General features: G+C 43.6%; 1 protein-coding gene and 1 non-coding gene across 2 annotated transcripts; one reads left to right on the top strand and one right to left on the bottom strand.

Moving 5' to 3' along the window:
* Positions 1–837: 837 nt before the first annotated feature.
* Positions 838–919, bottom strand: trnal-uag (transfer RNA leucine (anticodon UAG)). The gene has a single exon. It is a non-coding gene; the product is annotated as a tRNA-Leu (tRNA).
* An 820-nt stretch (positions 920–1,739) lies between these two features.
* Positions 1,740–10,994, top strand: pex2 (peroxisomal biogenesis factor 2). The gene is made up of 2 exons (XM_071531022.1): positions 1,740–1,776; positions 9,202–10,994. Exons 1-2 carry the CDS (start codon positions 1,773–1,775, stop codon positions 10,194–10,196), a joined length of 999 nt encoding a protein of 332 aa, XP_071387123.1. The 5' UTR covers positions 1,740–1,772; the 3' UTR covers positions 10,197–10,994.
* The last annotated feature ends 4,532 nt before the right edge of the window (positions 10,995–15,526 follow it).

The following is a 15,526-nucleotide window of genomic DNA, read 5'->3' as shown; positions in this document are numbered from 1 at the left end:
TGAATGAGTGCTGCTTTTTTCAAAGCAAAAGGTTTAAGATTGACTGTCCACGTCAAGCTTTAGGACTTGGGAGCTCTTGGGTTCTAAACACATAACCTTGTTAAGCAGGCCCACTGCTGGGGCCGGCTGACCGAAACCCATCTCTGAAACCTTGTTACACTTGCTTTGATGCACAGCCCAGCTCACACAGGCTACATTCTGTAGCTAAATGATGTCACATGACAATCCCGATGATTAGGAACCTCTCTTTTTTAAATATGACTGTGGACCTGTGTTCCTGATCTCTGCCGCTCAGATGGAAACATAATGCAATTTGCCACCTGTTACAAGTGCTGCGGCTTTATGAAAGCGCCCCTATGCTTCCTCCTGTCATTTGTCTGACAGGACGGAGGTCATCCTCTGATGGCCGAGTCACGGTGTACAGGATGCTCTCTGATTTGTATTGGATGGACGGTAACCTAATGACTATAGATGTCGGCAGAATACTCAGAGATATATGCATGTATAGGGTTTAGGCCTGAATCACGGCCCTCAACTCAGAATCTAACTCTACACTGTTGTCTCCTCACCTTAGTAGAGATAGACAACAAAACTCTTGCCAGATGGGGGTTCTTAGAAAAAAAAACTACCTAAAGGGGATCTGTGGTGTAGATTACTCTGTAAGGTAGAGTTTATTTGAGGTGCTTGACTTGAAAATGTTAGAGATAGTTTAGATAGTACAATTCAATGCTGGCGTTGAGTCGGAACATGTCAACATGTTAGAGCATCCTAAACACTATAGTATATTGTCAACATTCACAAATTATCGGAATGAAGTCAAACTAATAAAGGTCAATATGGCAGCGGTGGGATTTGAACCCACGCCTCCAGAGAGACTGGAGCCTAAATCCAGCGCCTTAGACCGCTCGGCCACGCTACCGTTGATATCCTCTCCACTGATGAATAGATACAATAAAAGTCAAAAAGCACACAAAAGACTTGCCATATACCAACCCGTAGTTTGTCCTCTTCAGTTCCCGTGGTCTCCAGCTCCAGGCGCCTCAACCTCTCCTCGTAAAGTCCTTTGAAATCGTTTAGAAGCTGTTTCATGTTGTTTGTCTCAGTCCCATGGCCCTGTACGGCTATATTCAGCTCTATCTCCCTTGAAGTTGAGGGCAGGTTCAAAGTGTCACTTCCCTGTCCCGACAACTTCGACTTTTCCCGTGACTGTGGTGTTTTTGTGTTTTGGTTCATTGTGCAAATGTTCAACACGGCTCGAATAATGGAAATTGATCTGTTTGTGTTACAAATCGCAACCTAGCCAAAGCTAGCAAAAGCTAGCAAACACACTCATAATCACTGCCTCTCACTCAGTCAGAGTCAATAAGGTACAATCTGTACACAACAGTATAGGTTACATTATCAAACGTCTGCTGCTAGACCAAATTGAACAGTCACTGCTCAGCATTTGGTGTGTATGACACTTTTTGTCTTGTTTTATGTGAATTACCGTAGCTTCATCAAGTAGTTGGTCGCTAGGAACGGTTACTACAACGAAATTATGTGAATGAGATATTTTGAGGATGAACGACACTTCCCCCTGCAGTTTGCCGCTACGTTGCCGCTGCGTGATCTGATTGGCTCATTGTGGTCACGGGCTTTGCAATCGCTATTCAATTGGTGAGTTTTCTTTAAGAGGTGGAGTCACTGCACACAACCCGGAAATACCGAGTGTTTTCCTTCTTGGCTTTGAAGGTTGGGCCACAGCGAGGTCGCATTTTCCCCGAAAAGCAATGGGTAAATATCCTCGTCGACTTGTTTAGAAACCAAGCCTGTCTGTGTTGCAGCATTTGTTGTCCCACACACGCTTGTATTTCCACAGAAAGCTCGAGTGCGACACGTCTGCTCAGCTAAATCAATGTCAAGACTTGTCGTCTATCAGCTCCGTGTTGTTGTCTATAACGTCAATGTTATGTATTGTATGTCGCGCTATTTTGTACCTCATATCTGAGTGTTTACTTTCAAAATCAAATCCGAGGTTCATAGAAAATAGTGTGTATAATACCTACTGCTCAAACCACCAGCGACAGCTAATTAGTATCCAATACGAGTCCTCTCCAGATTTATTTATTTACCAAAAGTGCAACTTTGGATGGTAACCTTGTGACTGTATGTTCCTTCAAGTGTATACAGCTCCACACATCATTCCATTATTCCCCGAAATAATCAGTGCCAGAGATCAAAAACTGCCACATTGAGATTCATGGCAAAGTTGATCTTATTGATTTTCAAGCGACTACTCACTTCATTTCTCTCATCTCAATCATCTCTCCTCTGCTCTATCTGTCTCTTGGTTATATCTCTCCTTTCCAGTGGCTTTGGCTGCTCTCACACACTCTGCCAAAACCTAATCCCCGCTGTGATTATCACATAATGCTCTTGCCTTATTATCAAAATGGAGCAGATTTGGATTTTTGTTGTTGTTAAAGACCGATAGGCACGAGCTGAAGAATTAAGAGACAATGCCATTATGAAGAGAATGTGGAGCGGCTGATTGCATGAGATTGAAGTGTAGGTGCGTGCCTCTGTGTGTGGATCTGAACACTTAGTATAATGAGTGTGTTTTTTAAGGGAATCGCTGAAGTTAAATTGGGCTGTGATCTCACTCCGGGGTCACAAGGTCATCTTATACAGTTCTCTAGATGAAGGTGTGTGAAACAGGCAGGGAGTTTATCCGTGCAATTACTTGGAAAGAACTGCAACCCAGATTAATTACCTTTTTAGTTGTAAATGTACCAAATCATGGCCATAATGTGTGGCCTGTTTCATGATGGTTAAAGGAATAGTTCACCCAAAAATGAAAAGTCATTAACTACTCACCCTCATGTCAGTCAAAACACTGGTGAAGTTTGTATATCCACATAACGCAGCGAGTTTGCTATCACTGCTCCGTATTAGCCTACTTCAAAAGAACTAAAGTGGCCGGGTCCTGGTTGTGTTCCAAAAAGGGCAAAAATGACCATAAAATTACTCCAAACAGCTTGTGCAGCATAATCCAAGTGTTCTGAAGCCAAACAATTGCAATGTGGGTCTTCAATATTTACCTCATCATCTCCTATATTTTCTGCACTTGTTCTGCACTGCACCAACTGTCACAACAGTAGCAAGCAGATGCTGCCTTCAAATGCTGTCAGCAATATTTTAATTACTAGTAAAGCACACTAACAACCCAATAAAGTGGTAAATACAAATTGGAAAGTCAAATTTTACATGGTGCCCAAGATGCCAAGATTTGACATTCTCACTCTTTGTGTAACTTTGTGTTAAACAACTGGTGTAACTGGTGTCACGCATATACATTTAGCCAATGAACTAATTAAAATATCAATTACAAAACTGATGCAAATATTCTCCTCTTCATTCTGCTGTTGCAGCACAAAGTAGCTCTGTACCACCTGGTTTCTAAAATAGTCACCAAAAAAGCTACTTTTGTTTCAGGGTCAGTTTTGTTATTTCTGACTAAAAAGTACTTGAATACATGATGAGTTGTATTTACGACTGTAAAATGCAGAAGTAGGAGCTTATGAGGAGCACATGAAGGCAGCAAGACTTTTCTACCAGATCGCTGTAGGGGCGACCAGAGCTCTGTGAGTGCGGAAAATCTAGGAGTTAATGAGGTAAATATTGGACTTTTGGACCCTCAGTACAATAATTTGGCTTCAGAACACTTGGATTATGCTGCACAAGCTGTTTGGAGTAATTTTACGGTCATTTTTTTCCCTGTTTGGAACTCTAAAGAACCAGTTCCTGGCCAGTTTAGTCATTTTGGAGGTGGCTGATACAGACCAGCGCTAGCAAACTCGCTGTCTGTTTTGTGGATATACAAACTAAACCAGTTTTTCGACTGACACGAGGGTGAGTATATAATGAGCAAATTTCCATTTTGGGGTTAACTATTCCTTTAACACAACCATGTTCATGTAGTATAAGCTGCACCAGGCCAGAGCCTTAGAGCACAGTCAACTGCAGAAAAGTATTTGTAACCCATGGTAGATCTTAGTTCAGGCCTACATAGACTGATAGGCGCTGGCAGACATAACACTAGCCTTTATGAAAGGAACGTTATGTAAGATTTCGTCAGAACATCCATCATTGATAAATGACATTGTGATAATGCCCATCAGCATCATGTTCTCTAGCCCCTGTGAGCTGCTATTTATCACCACATTATTCCCTATCCCTGTCACCTTTAATGTGTAACTTACCAGAACAGACAGTGTTTTCTTATTTTTTGCAGGGAATCAAGCCAGCAAACTCTCAAAGTGAGATGAAAGTAACATTAGGGCTACTGTTTGTAACAGCAGCAGTCACATTTTTTCCCCCCAACTAATTTCACAGCTGTATATCAAAGAGAAATTCCTACATGTAGCATCTTTAAAGTGGATTTGCCCATTGTAGCAACCTCAGTTTAATTGTCTAACCAGTCATCACGCAATCTCATGGCTTTTTACGGGAGAAGAAAGCAACATCCCCTGGGTTTACAGCATTCCACTCCCTCACTCATTTTAATTGTTGCACAGATAAAACACGAAGGACTAAATGTTCTCATCATTGCTTTTTTGTCTCTGTGTTTCTCATGCATAAAGAGAAGCTCTGGAATGTGTTGATCAAATATTCCTCAGGATAGCACATTTTATTTGCATGAGGTTAGGCCCCAATGCTCTCCCATTGACTCCTAAGAAAGACACAACTTCAATTCTCTCATTCATTAGCTGTTCCGCTTTTTCCTCCACATTCAATATGCCTCTCTGCCGTCTAAATGTTTCATGACTTTTTAAGTTGTTTTTTTGCAAACCCCCGTACTTATTACTCATACAGCTTTAGCATACTCAACCTTCATACTCATGAAATCAATTAATTCTCCTAAATAATTTACCTTCTGAGCAAACCAGATTAAGCAGAGCACAATTTTTTGTGTCGGATGTGCTGCTCTAAGTGGTGTTTTCTTTTTTTTTTTTTTTTTGTTCAGGCATTAACTTGGCCCTCACCCCATGGCTCGGAGGAGTCTTGGGTGATTAGAGAAAGAGGAGAGCCTTGATAAAGCATTAGTGTGCGACGCACACACACAGCCTGAAGACCCCTCTGTGCATTTGCACACATTCATTTTTCATGAAACAGACTCATAACAATTAGTCCGGTTACCGCCTGGGTAATCTTAGCGTCCCCGTAATGCCTGTGGTCTGCTGTATGACATCACTCTCTTAAAAGTTCTAAATCTGACATTCTCATCCGTTTTCATAGTGAGGACATTAGCAGGCCTTGGCTAATAGGCCTGCACTCGTTCCTGGCGAAAGAGGGGCAATAAAGGGGGAGAGAGAGGGAGAGAGAGAAAAAAATGAGACTGGAGTCCTTAGAGAAATAGGTTATATTCGCCAGACCTTTTACACAAATTAATTTACATGAGTGAGAGAAGAAAATGTAAAGTTGCAATCCAGCATGCCTTGCCAATGCATAGCCTATTTCTCGCTACAAGCATCATAGAAAGCCAAGTGACCGTTTATGCATTATTTCAACAAATATATTATGCTAACAACCATAGCTAAGTGCTTTGGAATTTCAGCGCAACACTACGCCAGGAGCTAAATCGAGATTTTTGGCCAGACAGTTTACAACTGGTGTGGAATGATATCCTTGCGAATGATTTCTAAGCGCTCGTCCGCTGCAGAAAAGGCAAAAAACAATCCCCCGGAGACACACTCCCCGCTCCCCCGCTCCCTCAGTCCCTTAGTCCCCTACCCTAAACGCCCTCACCCCCTCCCTAGACACCAAAGCCAAGGTCAAGAAGACAGTGCAGCCATCCTCTGTCTGTAGGCTATTCCCTGGATGCCAGCCCCTCAGTATGGCTGAGCCGCGTACGCTTCAGGAATGTTCCCTCCTCCTTTATTGTGACCGCCAGTCTCAAGGTCAGCTCCTTGGGAGAGGTTCATGCTTATCTGTTTTTTCCCCTCCTTTTTTTTTTTTCCACTGCTATCTCCCCCCCCCCCCTTTTCTTCTTCTTCCACTGTATCGGTAGACAGTAGCTCGGAGCTTTCAGCCGGAGGTCTCATCACGTGTTGGCTGATCTGTCTGTCTGTTTTCCTGTCCGTCTGTCTGTCTGTCTGTCTATCTATCCGTCTGTCTGTCGGGCATCTGTCATTGTAGCCTGGTGTCTAGTTTTCAGAGGACCCGGCGCAGCTGCGAGGCTTCAGTCTGATGCTCTTTACGCTTTTGTTCCCCCGTCTCCCTTTCCTCACACTGGTCATGGCCCCTTTTGCCTTGAAGCGATGTTGCTATGTGTTTCCCGTTAGATTGGATATTGTTGTTGTTGTTGTCTGTAAGCAATGGCAGTCGGCCTCGAGTCAGAGCGCTATCTTTGTCTGAACATGATGCACAAGCTAAGGGAACAAGAAAAAAAAAATCTCATCTGACCTGAACCCAAATACCCTTTAATATTCCCTGAAAAATGTTTTTAAAGTATTTTATACAGCCCTGATGGAATAGCTAGACCCGAGACTTTTCTCTTGTTTCTTTATTGATTCTCAGTGAACTTCTCTAACCTGCTGTCTGACTCTGTTGGGTGTCAGGCGCCGTCACTCCAGGAGAGGGCATTTCGTCTCTGGGTCGGCTGGTTGGCTCACCCGCGGGAGTATTATCAAGTCAGTGTATCACATCAGGTGTGTGAGTGTTTGTGTATGAGCGCATGAGCACGTGAAGGAAAGAGTCTGTCTGCGTATATCTGTGTATGTGCGCGCATATGCAAGCGTGTCTGCCCATGTGCTCCTACGCCAACCATGTCTGCTGTGTTTACAATACTCAGTAAACACCTGCATTGACCGTGACTTTTGACTATTACATAAGGAACATGGATTTCCAGCTGTCCGCGGTAAAAGCCCTGTAAATTCAAATGCTTAATTTTTATAGGCAGGCCGGCATTGACTGAAGTGTCTGCTTGTTATATATTTGGCAAGTGCTGCAAGTCTGAAGGGAGGCTGTCAATAGCAATCCCTGCTATTGATATGGCAGTGGGCAGGAGATGTTACTTGGCCCCCGACTCCGGCATCCCTCTGATCCCTCTACATCATAATTACATTAATATTGACAGACCCTTGACAATAGTCACATTACTATTGATAGGTGGCTGTCAATACCGTGTTCCCCCAAATAAAACATATTCATTCATAACTTGTAAACTGCTCGATAAAAGGCTTTGAAGAGAATATCGGACCCGGCCGGGTTTACTCTCCCGAGAGGGCTGCTGCTGTGACGGGGATTTCTACCACCTGGCTGTGTGTGTGTGTGTGTGTGTGTGTGTGTGTGGCTCTATGGACTGATGGATTAGTTTAGCTCTGTATTAGAGCTCTGGGTAGATCAAGGCTACGCTTGACATACATTCATAGTCATACACACACACACACACACATACACACACGTACACACACAGGCACATAATCTGCGCATTTTTTCCCCATCAAGAAGAAACTTTCAAATCAAACTAAAAGAAATGGAGCCTGTTTATTGGTTAGCATACACATTCAGGCTACCTCTCATTTTTTTTAATCCAAACTCTACTTCCGTCACAGGCGAGGTTCTAGTCACTGAACATGGCAGCATTTCAAATGCAGCTCAATGAATTTGTCACACCTGCTTACTTCAGTGTGAATTCACTCTATTTTCATTCATTTGCTAATTCTAACTTGGTTGGACGGTGTATCCTGGGTCTATTGAAACATCATGAATACACAGATGGTCCTGTGCACCACAATAAACCCGAGCATTGCCACCGCATATTAGAATGTTTTTTTTCCCTCTCCTTGAGAAACGTCTAAAGTGACCATCATCTCTCTCTCTTTCTGTCAAAACTGCCATATTTACCCGGCTGAAATCTCTTTTAAAGCCTCGTGACAAATCCTGTTCAGCGAGACACAAAAGCCACTGTCAAAAAAAGGCCTCTCTGTCTCTCTCTCTCTCTCTCTGGCCCTCTCTCTGCTCTGTCTCTCTTTGCGTTAGTTAGCCCTCCACTTCTTAAGCGTTTCATTTGAGGAAAGGGCAGATAAAACTGGGGAACTGGGAGCGGTTTGGAACGTATGCGGCGCGAAATAGCCCGGACGTCACAATGGCAAGATCCCATATGGAGTCGACTCTAGGGGGAGGAAAGTAGTTCCACATTTGGGAGATGTTTACGGTGTACCAGAGACTGTGCCGTTAGCCTAATCCCTGGTGATGTGATTTGTACACACACCCCTATCTCCAGAGGGAGCAGGCACTAAGAGCCCCTGGGCTTCGCCTCCCGTGTGTTTGTGTGTGTGTGTGTGTGTGGGTGTGGGTGTGGGTGTGGGTGTGTATGTGTTGGATTGTGTGTGTTTATACACTGGAGAGAGCAGTCTAAGACCCCCTGCTCTTCTGCATTGCGCGGCTCAAAGGTTGCATTAAGGACGGGTTTTACATGTGAAAAGTGATTTCCGTTCCTGTGTAAAAAGAAAAAATAACCCTCCTAACAGGATGGGCTTCACCTCCGAGGCCTCATTCCTCCCAACAACCGAGTTGCCCTTTAATACTTTGTGCCTCTGTATATTTTTCTTCCAGTGTTCAGGAACCATATAGAGGTAGTATAGGTAACCAATATGTTACTAGGGCTGAACAATTAATAAAATAAATATGAGCTTCTGCAATTTCCAAATCGCAGAGGATTCAATTAATTTCTTAAGAGAGATAGATGTCCAAAATGGATTTCTGAAGTGTTTTAGTGCTCCAGGTAATCTTTCGTCCACGAATCAAGTGCAATTTTGGTGAAAACCTTTCATCATACTCAAACTCAGTAAATCCTGCGCACTGACATCTACTGTATTTTTTTTTTAACAAAACCACTTTTCTTTTTAAAGTTCTAAAAAATTTATGACAAGAAAAACTTGCAATGATATGAATCACAGTTTAAATTGCAATTGCAATACTCTGGCAAATAATCGGAATTCGATTTTTTGTCAATATCTTTCAGCCCTATATGTTGCTAAGCTATTTAGTAATGTACTGTAAATGAATGAGAATTTTTACACATTCCATTATTTGCCGTTTTATTGTTTGATTTCTTGTCTGTGGGTGTGATATACAGTATGCTGACCAGGAAAATTTTGAGAACCTCAGCATCAAATTTAATTAACCTCCATACCCTTGTTGTGTTTTTTCCAGCAGGTCTGGAAAGTGAGGACAACCAGACGAAGACAGCTGGGGGTTCTGGTTCAGACACCGGTGCAGACCCGCAGACCCCGGTGCTGCGCATCAACCAGCTGGATGCCTTTGAGCTGGACTCGGCCCTTGAGCAGCTGGTCTGGACCCACTTCTCCCAGTGCTTCCAGAACTGCCGCCCGGGCCTCCTCACCCCCCTGGAGCCTGAACTGAGGGCTCTGCTCCAGCTCCTCCTGTGGAGGTTCACCCTGTACTCCGGCAGCGCCACGGTGGGCCAGTCTTTACTCAGCCTGCGCTACCACAGCACCCTCTCCTCCTCTCCCCGCTACAGGCACCTGTCCCGCAAGCAGAAGTTGGGTCTGGCCCTGCTCACCGTCGGGCCCCGCTGGCTCCAGGAGCGTTCCCACAGCCTGCTGCTGTTGCTTGGTTTGGGGCCGTGTGTAGGAGGGCCCCTGGTCGAAGGAGATGGCGGGCCGCTCCAGCAGGGTGTCCGCCGTTCCCTGGCCCTCGTTTCCGGTATCGCCCAGCTCGCCAGCCTCGCCAACTTCCTTGTATTCCTGAGGAACGGTCGCCACCCCGTGCTAGCGGAGAGGATTGTGGGAGCGAGGACGGTCTTTAGCAACCCCAACACGGTCCGGGACGTAACCTACGAGTACATGAACCGCGAGCTGCTGTGGCATGGTTTTGCAGAGTTCCTCATCTTCTTCTTGCCGTTGATCAATACAAGGAAAGTGAAGGCAACCGTGTATTCGTTTCTGTTCGGTGGAAAGGGCGAGGATGGGGAGGGAGCGAGGGAAGGGCCGGCGGTGTGGAGGGAGTGCGGGCTGTGCGGAGAGTGGCCGACCATGCCTCACACTGTGGGCTGCCAACATGTCTTCTGCTACTACTGCATCAAGAGCCACGCCATCGCAGACGCTTGCCTCACCTGCCCCAAGTGTGGAGCGGAGGCGGCGCAGGTCCAGCCGGTCCAGCTGGAGGTGGAGATGGGCGCCAGGTGATGATGTCAGTGCAACGGATCACTTCCTGCTGTGTTGGAAGTTGTCACTACTTAATTTATTTTCAAAGAATAGGGAAAAATGAAAAAAAATAACATAGGGGCCAAGTGTGGGTTCATATTATTATAGTTGTACAAATGGACTTGCATGGAATATGCATTGCTGCAGTGAACATACTCATGACTCACCACCTTTGTATATTTATGAAAATGTGCCTTGAAGTTTACCATATTATGAAGGCTATTATCAAGATAGCTTTAGAATAACTAACTAAACGTGGCAGATTTAACAGCGGCTGGTTTGTGAATGGCCCTCCCTTTGGAAGATTCACGAGGAAGGTGGGTATGAGTGTATGACTGGACTTCAGTCTCTATGATGCGTCTTTTCTGAACACACATCGACCTGCTATGTTTAATGTATGTGTGCATATATTGACAATCCTCTGGCCCTTCTGTTTCTCCGGCTGGACTTTGGACAGAACTATTTGTCTTTGGTGCACTGGACTGACTGCAGAGAACCACACAGAGCATATATTTGATGAAGGAACGTGTTGATTTATGCTCTAAATTGTGTGTGTGTGTATGTGTGTGTGTGTGTGTGTGTGTTTGTTGAAATGGGAATATTTGTTCTGATGAAAAATGCAGAAAGTCAGCTGAATAAATAATGGGAGGAATTTCTGATGCCTCTCATCATGGCCAAATTAGCATTTGTTGTGTATTTTGTGCCTAAATTCTATTTCAACATCATTAAAATTGATAGAGTGCTACCTCTTGGGTGTTTATTTAGTTAAGTGGAGGAGAGAGAGATGAGGGAAAGTTATAACAATCAGCACACTTCTCTCTAGACAGGCCCGGTCGTTCTAACTCCCATTATCCGTTTTCACAGCACCCCAACATGCTAAAGATCAAGGGGGCAGCCGGGGGCTCGGATTGACTCACACACACACACACACACACTTGACAGCCAGCCTCTCTTCTCCCTTGGTCTTTCTCTCTTTTGCTGCCTTTCCATCTCTCTCTCTGTAATCTCTAGGGCCCTCGCCCCTATAAGACTGTAGTAAACTGTACCAAAACCCTGGCAGTCGTCTCCTTCCTCGCAGGCGAATTACTCTCTAATCCCTGTAATGAGTCCAAAGATGCTTATTTATGCTGGAGTTAACCTCCACCAGTGAGCCCAGCCCCGGGCCAAACGCACCCCAGCTGAGTGAAGCCTTTCCCGGGCTGACGAGAGAGGATAGCGGGGCAGGGGGAGGGGGGGAGTTTGGAAGAGGAGGAGGAGGGGGTGGCACCTCCCACCCTCCCCTCTTCCTCCCCTCCTCGACTCTCCCCCTCTGATCACTAGGGCTTAATTGCTGATTGCCGAGACGATCAATCAGAACTGCAGGCGTGATAGAGAGCCTATTGCGGAGAGCTGGGCTCGGACTGACTGGCTCAGAGACACACGCACACACACACACGCATTTTCACTCAGCTGAGGTTAATGTTTCTGTTGTGCAGCGAGGGTAAAATATTTCACGTTTGTCCTCATGAGGTGGTGAATGCCCCGAAGAGTAGTGGGTAGGTGTACCAGCGCTGCTGAACTTAAATTATTTATGTAACTGACCGATATGATGCTTATTTTCTCCCAGAATTTCCTCATGTCTGTGGCGTATATGTGCTACTCCATGGAAAATGTAGGCTATGTCCTTGGTGGTCATGCAAGGCCAAAATTAATGAATAAGAAGGTTTAAAGCACATACAGAAGTATTAAGATAGCCCCTTCATTGGATTAAAAGAAAATGTACACGTTGAGGTGGGGGTTAGGATTCTATATGGAGATTGGTTTGACATGTATAATTTAAAAAACATAGGGCTCATCATGTGGATTTTCAAAAGTCCTCTCTCACGTCAAGGACATTTCGACTAATGAATCTCATAGTGATGCATATAAAGCCTGAGATAGAAAAGATTGGTTGTCAATATTTTATGCACTACGTACATTACATTAATGTACGGCAAGTCCCAGGAAGCGAGTTGGAGATTAAGGATGCATATATGATCAACCTTAATGCCATAGGGACATGTCATTGTCTTAACATTCAGGCGGGCTTACAATTCAAACCTTTTTCCAGATACTACTCTACAACTCTAATTGAAGTCCCAAATCCCCAGGAAAGAGAACAGATAAAGAAGAAACAGTGCATTAAAGTCTATTAATTGAGTTAGGCCATGGATTGAATTAGTTGGAAGTTGGAACAAGGCTCTGGACTTAAGGAAGGTAGCTAGGGCTACGTTAAGCCTATCTGTCTTTGGATCTTTTCTAATTCACAGACTCCATCTGGAGAAGAAAAAGAGGAAGAAGCCCAGATTCCCAGCGGCTATGCAAAGCAATCTGCACATTCACACGCAGCCATTTAGGGAGCAAATTGGCCCCGTGCCCCCTCTGACGAAGGTTTTAAGAGAAAGGGAATTAGGGCGTTGAATCCCTAACTAGATCTCCTTCTTTGATGAGCCTCTTTATCCCCCTGTCCCTCATCTCCATTCCTTTGATGTGAGGCGTTGATTTTCCTGATTAAATAGTTTTTAAAGTAAAAAGCTCTTTTCTGGGCTCTGTAATACTAGGTACTTTACTGTACCTATTGTAGCTTCGTTTGTGTGCATGCTTGTTGAATTGTCCATGTGTGGTATTCCTTAATTGGAACAGAGCCCTTGGCTTGCAGATAATAATAAGGATAGTACAATAGCTTTGATTCTTACATGCATATTTTCACTGAGAGAGAATGTTATCATTTAAGATTATGCCTGGCTTTTACCTCTTCATTTGAAATGGCTAGAAGGACTCAGAAACCCCTATGCATCACTAATGGAATTAGGGAGTGGAAAACACCTGTGGTTTTTTACTCAACTGAATTCATCTCTGATCCTTTTGCTCTCGGTCTAAGCTTTTACTTACTTTTCAAAAAGTACGGGAATTACATCCCACTTGTAATGGGGAGTTATTTCCAACAAATGACATCACATTCAAAGAGTGAATGACATTAAAAAGGTGCAACAAAAAAAAGTCCAATTTATTTGTTAACATCTCAAAGGATTTTTGACACCTGTGTATTTTTTCCTGTGCCATGTTCAATATGTCAATTACAGGTATCTCTCTCATATTTCATCTATTCAATAAAAAAAACATGGAACATAAAACACAAAAATTCCTCCCAGGTAGTGAAATCATAGGTGTGCTAAAGTTCAGGGCTGCAGCCGCTGCAGGTACCTGTGTTATGAGAGTTCTTTCAACACCTGCCGGGCTTTGGATACCACCGGGCCCAATTATCTTAGTCTGCCTCCTCGTCTGAACCACCTCTTCAGTCTAACAGGTCAGGGGAACAATCAATCACACCTAAAATAAGGAAGTAATTTCCTGGGCTTTTATCGTCAGTGTTGAGGTTTTGCCTGGTCGCATCTCACACCTTGAGAAAGATGGAGAGGCTTTGCTTAGGGAATATATAGAATTTGGACTTTCCTTTTTCGTTCTCAAGACCCAAGGCGTTTTGGGATCTATATATGATCTATATGTTTACCTCAATATAAGCGCTGTTTTGAAAAGCAAACACAAAGTGCAAGAAAATGGGCTCAACAGTCCTGTAGGCTATGATACAGGACAATAGAGGTTATTCTATTTTATAACTTTTTTTTTTTAGAAATCACACATAAATCCAATATTATTTGTGAAAGAGTTTATCCACCTTTATAAACTGATTTTCTATATGTAAATTCACAGCATAGATTCTAATGAGTAGACACACATGTAAATTAAAAAAAATATTTTTTTAATGGAAATTAAGCATCAATCAATACAATTTTTGAATATCATTGGCTTCTGTTTATATTTGTGGCTGTTCATTTTGTGATTACCACTGACTGGTGGTCATAGTTAATCCACCTTTTTAATTTACCACAACCAAATCCTACTCCTCTGAACGTCAGGTATAATGTTTTCCACAAAGCACTGTGCCACACAATTTGTCCTGATGCTAAAAACATGCAACATCTGACTGAGCATTAAATTACTGTGTTATTTCTGTTCTACAGCCACTGGACATTTTGAGGTATTTGAGGCCGCAGTGAGAGAAAACGCCAAACAGACACCGGCACAGTGTGTTTTTTTAGACTTATTTGATATTGCACATCCTCTTAGTCCAACACCAGGGCTAAAGAGATGGAGGCAAACCTTACCTGACCTGTCCTCTGATTGGCTGAGCTAGGACAGGAGTAGCGAGGGGATTGGACAAACGACCAGAGGGCATCATGGGGGATTATACACAGGTGTGTTGTGATGCGCCTCGGGTAAGATCTGCCAAAGTCAAGCTTGTTTGTGTGAGTGGACGTGCATGTGTGTGTGTGTGTGTGTGTGTGTGTGTGTGTGTGTGTGTGTGTGTGTGTGTGTGTGTGTTTGCGTGCAAATGTGTGTGTGTGTGGATGTTGCAGTATGTGCGTGTGTGTTTAGCCATCTCAGTCCTCTTCCTACTGATGTCTAGAACAGACTAAATGAGCAATAATCTGCACACATCCCTCCAGATGTCCCAGTGAATTTCCTGTGGCTTAAGGCGGCAGCCGGGTGCTTTGAAAGTTTCGATAACTTCTGCAAATGTGATTGAACCTCTGCTCGTTCAGGAATGTGGCGTGGCACACAATGTGCTTATTTCTATTTCCCCTCAAAGAGGAGAAGGAGAGGGCACATGCTTGGCTTTAGGACGAGTGTTACAGAAAGATTTGTTGTTGTACAAGTTGAGAGACAAACAAAAAAATAAATATGGAAGAAGATATGTAAGAAATTACATGGCAACATTATGACATACATAGCTGACAAAAATACAAAATAGATTTGGTTTCTAAAAATATACAGATTAGATGGGGAAGACGGGTCTTTTCTCTTTTTTTTTCTCTGTGTGTACCTATAATATAGTATGTGGATATTTAGTTTTATAGTATTAGAGCTCAGAATATTGACTCATTTCCATTAATATGTATTTTTATTGTGGAGAAAGCTTTTGATAATTTTGTGGCATCTTTATGGACGCCACCCCCCATCATTAGAGCACTCAACCAGGAGTTGTCAGTAACAACAGAGGCAGATAGTTGAGCAGAACAGAGCGTTATTCCCCATCATCAGTCAATCAATGCTGCTACAAGGCCTTCAATACACACAAGCAACATGAGCAACAAAATGCAGGCAGCAGTACATGTAAAGTGTCATGAATAATTGATATAGTTCTACTGTAAGATACCAATCTAACTAGCATTATTTTAATGCAATGACAAAATCCAATGCTTCAAATCTCCCCGAGACAAGCCGAGAACAAA

The sequence above is a fragment of the Centroberyx affinis genome, unplaced genomic scaffold (assembly GCF_046629955.1).
Source record: "Centroberyx affinis isolate AG114_WGS23_722 - 3 ecotype Tasmania unplaced genomic scaffold, CSIRO-AGI_Caff_v1 ptg002022l_1, whole genome shotgun sequence".
Taxonomy (NCBI): Eukaryota; Metazoa; Chordata; class Actinopteri; order Beryciformes; family Berycidae; genus Centroberyx; species Centroberyx affinis.
This window is presented reverse-complemented; position numbering and strand designations above follow the sequence as displayed.